Source organism: Chelonia mydas, chromosome 1, assembly GCF_015237465.2.
Source record: "Chelonia mydas isolate rCheMyd1 chromosome 1, rCheMyd1.pri.v2, whole genome shotgun sequence".
NCBI lineage: Eukaryota > Metazoa > Chordata > Testudines > Cheloniidae > Chelonia > Chelonia mydas.
The window spans coordinates 217,045,671-217,054,548 of record NC_057849.1 but is presented as its reverse complement, the minus strand read 5'-3'; the positions used below and the strand labels follow the sequence as shown (position 1 = coordinate 217,054,548).

Below are 8,878 nucleotides of genomic sequence, written 5' to 3'. Positions count from 1 at the left end.
GAGAGGACGGGAGGTGGAGTCTACCGGTTAGAGCAGGGGGCTGGGAGCCAGGACTCCTGGGTTTTCTCCATGCAGCTGTGACCACAGCCGGGAGTCTAGGTTTGCAGCAGACACACACCTGGGATGGCCCCCGGCATCACAGCCATCGATGTCACAACAGGCGATGTTCACCCACACGGTGATATTGCGCCAGAAGGTCAGCATGACAGGGCTGGGCTCACAGCTCTCGGGTGCCAGGCTCAACTTAGCCGTGTAGATGGAGGAGTTTGTCTCTTTGGGAGGGAAACAGAGAATTACCTCTTAGCTCCCCAGTGCTCCCCACAACTGCTCCATTCACCCCCTTTGTATCCATCCACCTCGCCCGCATCTAATCTCATCTCCCCCCCACTGATAGAATCCTCTCTTCTATCCTATCCAGTCCCCTCAGCCACCCACTGTAATTCCCCTTGCTCATTCCATCCCCCATCTATTACATTATCTTCCCAGATTGATTAGACCCAGCTCCAGGGGGGGAGTGAGGTCTAGTGGCTGGAGTAGGGGGGCTGGGAGCCAGGACTCCAGGGTTCTGTCTCTGTTTTCGGGAGGGCAATTGCATCTACACTTAATAGGGATCTTATTTCACTCACCCAGGTTGAACCCTGCCATCACAATGATTCAGGTCCCTCCTGAGTGGGCGCAGGGCTGCAGGGGTCCAGAGCACAATTCCTTTTTGGACTCACACACCTCTCATAACAGGGTGCTCCCTGAAAGCTGGAAAAATCCCTTCTCAATGCAAACCCCGGCTCCTCACCCCTCCCCAGGTAGTGTCCACGGGATAAATACCACCAGGAACCAAGTGGCAGCGATGTGGAAATTCTTACCGCCAATGTCATCTCACTGAATGTGTGGGCAGGTAGATCTTGGAGAAATTCTATGTGCTTTTGCAGCTGTTCTGTCCAATTCTATTCAACTCAACGTATGGGGAAAGGCGTCTTGCTAGCTGGTTGTTTGTATCTTCTTCAAAGCCATAGACAAGTCTGCCTGTGTCTGTGGCTACAGTGATTGTTGAGCTGCAGAGTGGGCGATCCGGGGTATAACTAGTGTGTGCAAACAAACACCTCCAGCCGGCATGCGACGATATCCAGGCTGGGTGCAGTGAGCCCATGATCGTTAACTCTTTCCTGTTCAGACTTTGGGAGAATTTAAGTTCATTACGTTAAGACATTTTTTTGAAAGAACTAAGGAAAGAACAAAAGAATTAATTGGTTCACTTTGGTGTTTTCAGAGGTTTCATCTGGAAACATTTAAACCACAGATAGCTGTCTCCCCACCCCTGCCCTGGCCCTAGATGGTAGAAAAGTAATATTATCCCCTTGTAATAAATAGGGAAACTGAGGCGCAAAAAGGACATGTGAGATTCAGAACCAAGAAGACAGCCAAGGAGTCCCAATTTCGGACTGCTAACCCACTCTAATTCACTAGACCCCCCCCCTACTCCTGCAGAGCCAGGGACAGAACCCAGGAGTCCTGGCTCCAGCCCCCTCCCCTCCAACCACTAGACCCCACTCCCCTCCAGGGGAATATTTAGAAGCAGGATTAAAAGTGGAGGGGTGGGAAAAAAGTGGAGTAGACACACACCTTGGATGGCCCCAGCGTTGCAGCTGTTTGTGTTACAAGAGGTGATGTTCACGAGCATGGTGATATTGTGCAGGTAGGTCAGCGTGATGTTGCTGAGCTCTCAGCTCTCAGATGCCAGGCACGACTTAGCCATGTAGGAAAAGGAGTTTGTCTCGGTGGAAGGGAAATAGAGAATCAGCTCTTAGCTCCTCAGTACACCCCAGCTGCTCCAACTGCTCCTCAATCTAATCTCATCTTCCACCCCTGATAGATTCCTCTCTTCTGTCTGATCCAGTCCCCCCGACCACCCACTGCAATTCCCCCAGCTCATCCCATCCCCCATCTCTGGCTAAATCAGTGGTTTTCAACCTTTTTTCATTTGCTGACCCTGTGAGGAAATGGAATTCGTTCAGAATATTTTGTATGAACATTCTGTGAGCCTCAGTTTCCCCTATGTGCTGGATGATTAACTGGGGGAGGGGGAAAGGTGTTTTCTTTGCAGAACAATCCAGAGAGCCAAGTGGGGCCTGGGCCCAGACAATTGCCTGGCAATTTGGTACCTCGCAGCTGCCGACCCTGGCCCAGTGCAGGAAACCAGCCAGTTTTGGCCAGCCAGAGGACAAAGACCTGAGAAGGAGGCCAGGTGACCCTGGTTGCCGAGGAAGAAAAACAAAGAACTGGGGAGGGGCCTGGCCAGCCGAGAGTCCCTCCTAAGTGAGTGGGGTGTGCCTAGATTCCTTTGGGTGTACGTCTCCCTCTGGTGTCCAACCAGGGGGACCTGCTGAGGGGCTCATGGTGAGACCTAGGGGTGCTGAAGGCTCCAAAGTTCAGTCCCAGGAGGCAGAGAAGCCAAGGGGCTCGCCCCAGGGAGAGAGTGTGACCTGAAGGGGATTGACACACTGAAGGGGTCCTCCCAGGGGCTGTGCCAGAGCTGGTGAAGAGCACCTGGACCTGGGGATGGGTGATGGACCCATAAACAATTCTGAAGGGAGGCGTGGACTCCTTTGAAAATCTTAGACAGAGTCTGTGGACCCCTAGGGGTCTGCGGAGCACAGATTGAAACCCACTGGTCTAAACTAAGCAGCCCCGAACACTAAGTCAGGGGGTGGGGCAGGAAAGGTTTACTAAGCAGCTCCAGGAGAGAAGTGGAATCTAGTGGGTCAGAGAAGGGGGTCTGGGAGCCAATGTTCCTCAGTTCTATCCCAGCTCTGGGAGGGAGGTCCAGAGGTTAGAATGGGAAGAGAGGGGGTGGGGAGCCAGGACTCCTGGGTTCATACCCTGGCTCCGGGAGGAAAATGGCATCTACATTTGGTAGGAATCTTGTTTCACTCACCCAGGTTGAACGCAGCTGTGATTACGAGGCAGGTCCCTTCCGAGGGGGTGCAGGGCTGTACAGGGCTGGAGTACGATTTCTCTTTTGATTCACACACCTCGCATAGCAGAGCGCTCCCTCGTGGTTGGAAAAATCTCTTCTCAGTGCAAAACCCAGCTCCTCACGCCTCCCCAGGCAGTGGCAATAGGATAAATACCATCAGGAACCAAGAGGTGGCGCTGTGGTAGTTCTTACCACGAATGCCATCTCACTGAGCATGTGGGCAGGTAGATCTTGGAGAAATTCCATGTGCCTTTGTCCCAACTCTGACCAGTTCCATTCAACTCAACGTATGAGGAAAGGCATCTTGCTAGCTGGTTATTTGTATCTTCTTCTTCAAAGCCATAGACAAGTCTGTTTGCGACATGAGTGTCTGTGACTAGAGTATTCCAACACAATATCACCATGCGGGTGAACATTGCCTACTGTGACACTGATGGCTGCAACGCCGGGGCAATCCCAGGTGTGTGTCTGCTGCAAACCTAGACTCTCTACTCCAGCCACACCTGCATGGAGAGAACTCAGGAATCCTGGCTCCCAGCCCCAGCCCCCACTCTAACTATTAGACCCCATTCCCCTCCCAGAGCCAGTGGTAGAATCCAGGAGTCCTGGCTCCCAGCCCTCCCACTCTAACCACTAGACCCCACTCCCAGTGCTGGGATTGAGTCCAGTGTGTGATGACTCCCCACGCCGGGTGACTGTGTGTGTCTGACTATTCTCAGTGCCAACCGTGAGCCTCATTCCCAACGGCTGGCAGTGCCCATCATGCTACGTCATGGGGGCAGATCGCTGCGAGGACATGGAGCCCTTACCCTGCACTGGCGCCGAGGATCATTGTGTTGAGATCACGGGGACATTAACAATGGGTAATTCCACCAGATCTGGGAGGGGTCTGGAGCACAGAGCCTCAAGCAGGTAGATACCCAGCCTCCTGGCTCCCAGCCCCACCCTCCTCTGACCCACTAGACCCTCCCTGAGCCAGGAGCAGAACCCAGGAATATTGGCCCCTAACCACTGGACCCCACTTCCCTCCCAGAGCAAGGAATAGAACCCAGAATTACTGGCTCTCAGCACCCCTCACTCTATTCACTAAACCCCATGCCCCTCCATTCTGGGGCATCAATAAAACCCAGGAATCCGGGGGCCCAGTCCCTCTGCTTTAACCACTAGACTGCTTTAACCTCCCAGAGCTGCGTGCAGTCCTGCTGGGAGGGGAGTGTGTGACAAACATCATGGGGGTTGGGGGAGGATGTGGGAGCCCCCAATCACACCTCTCTCCCCCCCATTCAGGTGACATCACTGTGACGAAAGCTGCGTCTGGGTGCAGCTCCCCTGGAGACGGCACCCTGAGAGTGGGAGTAAAGAAGTATGCCCAGGGTGTGATGGAAATGCTAACCCAGGCCAAGTGCTACCAAACTCCTAAGGCCGGTAGAGTCATCAGGGAGCCCTGAACCATGGCCCAGCGTCCTCCCCTTCTCCTGCTCATATGGGCTGCAGTGAGCCTCCCCCTGGGGGCAACTGGCTGCTGCTTCTCTCTCTTTTTTGGGGGAGTGGGGGGTGGGGAAAGATTGCAGTTTCCTTTTGTTCATTGGCTGAATAAAACATGTGATGAGCAAAAGAGGTGGCCTCTGTTCTGTGCACAGGAGATACTGGCAAGAAGAGAACCCAGGAGTCCTGAAACCCAGCCCTCCATGCTCTAATCCACCTGATCCCACTCCTGTCCTAGAGCTGGGGATAGAACCCAGGAGTCCTGGCTCCCAGCCTCCCATGCTCTAACCCACTAAACCTCAACCCCCTCCCAGGGCTGCCTCTACCTCCTCCCCAAAGGCAAGGCCCAGGTGGCTGGGGAAAGGCAGGGGCTGGCTCAGCTGCCTCTGGGGAAGGAGGCCTGTGGGCACTGGAGGCCGCAGCTTACCCAGCCATGCCGGCAGGCGGAAACATGCCAGAGGAGAGAAATGTGCTTCCGGATTAATTTCACAGTGCTTAGGACTGTGAAATCTCCCATTTCCCTCATGGGCAGCCTCAGGTGACCTCTTCAGGGCAGGTATTTGCCAAAGTGCCTGCCGTACTCACAGCCAGCTGCTTCATCGCTGCTCTGTTCATGGCAGCAAATGCCTGGGCACTATGTGGGCGCCCCTGCCCTTCTGCCTGCTACCCGCTTGGCTGGCCACAGCTGAGTCCATCCATCTCTGGGCACAGGGAGCCAGGCCCTGGAGTTTAGGATTGACAAGCATCTGGTTTTCAACCAGAACATGTGGTCGAAAAGGGACCCTGGTGGCTCCAGTCAGTACTGCTGACCAGGCCATTAAAAGTCCGGTTGGCGGCATAGCGGGGCTAAGGCAGTCTCCCAACCTGCCCTGGCTCCGCTCAGCTCCCGGAAGCAGCCGGCATATCCAGCCCCTAGGCGCAAGGGCAATCAGGGAAGTGCCAGGTGCTGCCCCTGCCCCCAGCACTGCCGTGCGTGCAGCTGTGGGTGCGGCACCTGCAGACACAGAGCCACCTGACCACCCCTGTGCCTAGGAGCCAGGCATGCTGGCCACTTCTGGGAGCTGTGCGGAGTCAGGGCAGGCAGGGATCCTGCTTTACTCCACTGTGCCACCAACCGGGAGCTGCCTGAGGTAAGCACCAACAGGCTAGAGCCTGCACCCCGAACCCTAACTCCCTCCCAGACCTTGCACCCCAACCTGCACCCCAAACCCCTGCCCCAGGTTGGAACCTCCTCCCACACCCTAACTCCCCAGGGCCAGCAGGGAGCTGTGAGCCCCGGCCTGGTATCCTCCCCTTGTGCTGCTCGGTGCGGGAGGGAGGGCTGCAGTTCATCTCCTGTGGGCAGCCGCTGGGTGTTGCTTCTCTCTGGGGAGGGGAGTGTTGTGGTTTCCTTTTGTGCATTGCATGACTGAATAAAGCATGTAGTGGGGCAAAAAAACAGCTTTTTTTCTGTTCACAAGAGATTACTCCTGAGGTAATTCTGTGCCAAAAAATTAAAAATTCTGCACACAATATTTTAAAATGGCAAAATTCTGCTAATGTTGCCCATAAATAAATGTGGAGGCTCCAGTGTGGCAGTGGGGAGCATAGGTCACTGGCTGCATGGAGGTGGGAGATCACCCTGCAGCCTCCCCTCCCCCCAGGACAGGGATTCAGCGGTGAGGCTGCACCTGACCTGACACAGTACAAGAGCCGGGCCTGCCCCAGAAGCACCCCCTGAAAAACCAGGTATGGGCAGGCAGGCTCAGCCCAGCAAAATCCAACTGTGAGGGGGCTCAATGTGGTGTGATCCAGGTGTGGGGTGAGAGGGTTCTCTATGGGGCAATCTGGGTGTTGGCAGCTTAAAGGGAAGTCTGGGTGTGGGTGGGGATCTGTAGGCACAGGGGCTCATTGGGGGGTTCTGGGTGCAGGGGCAATGGACTCTGCAGGGGGGTGCATGTAAATGTGGTTAGGGCTCAGCAGAGAGTCTGGGTGTGGTGGGCTCAGTGGGGGGGTCTGGGTGCTGGGGGAGTGGGGCTTGGTGGGGTGACAGTCCAGGGGCAGCTGGTTGGGGCTCAGCAGGGTGGGGGTCCGGGTGGTTCATCAGGCTGCTCCAGGGTTATTTCAGCATATTCTGAAGTCCCATCCTTCTCCCGCATACCTCCCACCCCTCCTCCACCCGCAGCAGCCCAGTTGAGACTAGTAGCTGAGCCTGGCACAGGCTAGGAGCCACCGGCCAGTGCATTCAAGCCCCCTCCACCCCGCAGTGATTTACCTCTTTGATAGTTGTTCTGGGCACCCAAAACGATGCCCCTGCACTGCGGGGGAGGGACATGTGACCGCTTTTGTTGCTTCCCTTTGCTTTCCCATCAGAAAATCATTTTTCTATGGGGAAGCAAAGAAATCTTCAGAGAACATGAATTCTGCGCACATGCAGTGGCGCAGAATACCCCCAGGAGTAACCAGTGCTAGATGCCATCTGCCCTTATCAGGAAGAAAGGCTGAAGCTAGTTATTGCTCCTCTGGGACAATGCATATGAGAAGCTCTCACAACAAAGCACAAGAGAGCTGAGGAAAGAGCATTCTTATCATGCATTCTTCTTGTGTTTTCATTTTACTGTGATTCTTCAGAGAATAAAACTGAACTCTGTCTAGAAAAGCATGAGTGTAACATTTGCCACATGAATCAGTGGATAGTGACCTCTGTCATGCAATAGAGGTGATAAGCATTTGTAACACTAACGCTAATGCCAGGAAATAAAGACCAATCTCTTAACAATAGTCCTGTGTGTCAAGTATTTATTATATGGGGTCAGAAGAAAATAGAATCTTTGGCAAAAATGGACCTAATGAAACCACTTGAATAGTTGAGACTGGCACAGAAACAGACAAGGAAGGTTGTAATACTGTTTCCATATTTTCCTTGCAGAAATATCAGAATGAAATCCCCCAGACTGCTACAGGTGGCAGACATAGAGACACTGAAGATTTACAGTATTTTCCAGGTTTCAGAGTAGCAGCCGTGTTAGTCTGTATCCGCAAAAAGAAAAGGAGGACTTGTGGCACCTTAGAGACTAACAAATTTATTTGAGCATAAGCTTTCGTGAGCTACAGCTCACTTCATCGGATGCATTCAGTATTTTCCAGTGAGAGGATGTAGGAATGCCAAACTGTTAGACAAAGTCATTCTACAATTTCAATACTGTGATCCATGCAAGAATGTCACTTGTGTTGTGGGAATTAATTATTTAATGTTTAAATCCATTGAATGTGTAAAGTGCTTAGAATTATTATTCATGACAAAGACACTTCAGTCCTGACTTGTACTTTATTAGGGCAGTAATTACTGTGGTGATTCAGGTCTGCACTGCCCTGCTTCTATCGGTGAGGAATGGGGAGCCAGGAGCCTCCAGGCAGTAGCCAGGCTCCCTGCGGGAAGCCGGGAGCCCAGGCCTCAGAGGCACTTTGTGTTAATATTTTGTGCCTTATTTGCCCTGCTACTATATATATTGTATCTACTACCAAAAACAATTTTGTTCAGGAAAACTTGAGTAACATCCTTCATGTAGTAAATAACAAAAGAAGTTTTGAGTCTTGAAGAAAACAACAGCTGCATCAGTTAGATCACTTTGAGCTTTGTTGAAACACACAGATTAAGATCTACTACATAGAATATTAAAGGATAAGTGCTGCTTTGAAAAGTGATTCTAAAAAATGGTATAACACTGTTCCACATTCATTGTGTCTCAGTGACTCTACGTCAAAGCTGCTGAATTTATAAGCACAGAGATGGATTGTCAAGCTGCTGTCCTTCCAAACTCATATGGGAAATGTGAGTCATGGTGGGTTTTTCTTCCTGGCTCAAGCATCCCCAGCAATAAAGGTTCTGCAGTTAACACTTGTTAACAAGGCAGTTGTCAATGCATGAGGCAGAATGGAATCCAGCTCCTTCTTTCCAAGCTGCGGTGGCTCTACAGAGGAAAAAAGAGTAAGAAGTAGCAAGATTTTATTTGGCCATGTCTATACTACCACTTATGTTGGCAAAATTTATGTCATTCAGGGGTGTTAAAAACCACACACCTGAGCGACATAAGGTATGCCGGCATAAGTGGTAGTGTGCACGGCACTGTGTCGGAAGGAGAGCTTCTCTCACCAACATAGCTACCACCTCTCGTTGGGGGTGGTTTAATTATGTTGACGGGAGACAGAGCAGCTGCATGAGAGATCTTACAGTGGTGCAGCTGCATCTGTACAGCTGTGCCGTTGTAAGCTGTCTAGTGTAGGCATAGCCTTAGTCAACAAATTCAGCAGATATGACTCAGAACACACACAGGGAGGAGATCTGCCAAGTAAGTGCCCATTGTTACAGTCACTTTTCACCATTTACCCACATGAACACTCTTGATCCATGAGGCAGTAGATAAAGACGAAAAGCCTTCTTTT

General features: G+C 52.1%; 1 protein-coding gene across 1 annotated transcript; it reads left to right on the top strand.

The window, feature by feature from the left end:
- The first annotated feature begins 1,673 nt into the window (after positions 1–1,673).
- Positions 1,674–4,419, top strand: LOC122465835 (phospholipase A2 inhibitor and Ly6/PLAUR domain-containing protein-like). Its single transcript, XM_043546777.1, has 4 exons — positions 1,674–1,690; positions 3,352–3,431; positions 3,691–3,834; positions 4,259–4,419. Exons 1-4 carry the CDS (start codon positions 1,674–1,676, stop codon positions 4,417–4,419), a joined length of 402 nt encoding a protein of 133 aa, XP_043402712.1.
- Positions 4,420–8,878: the final 4,459 nt, after the last annotated feature.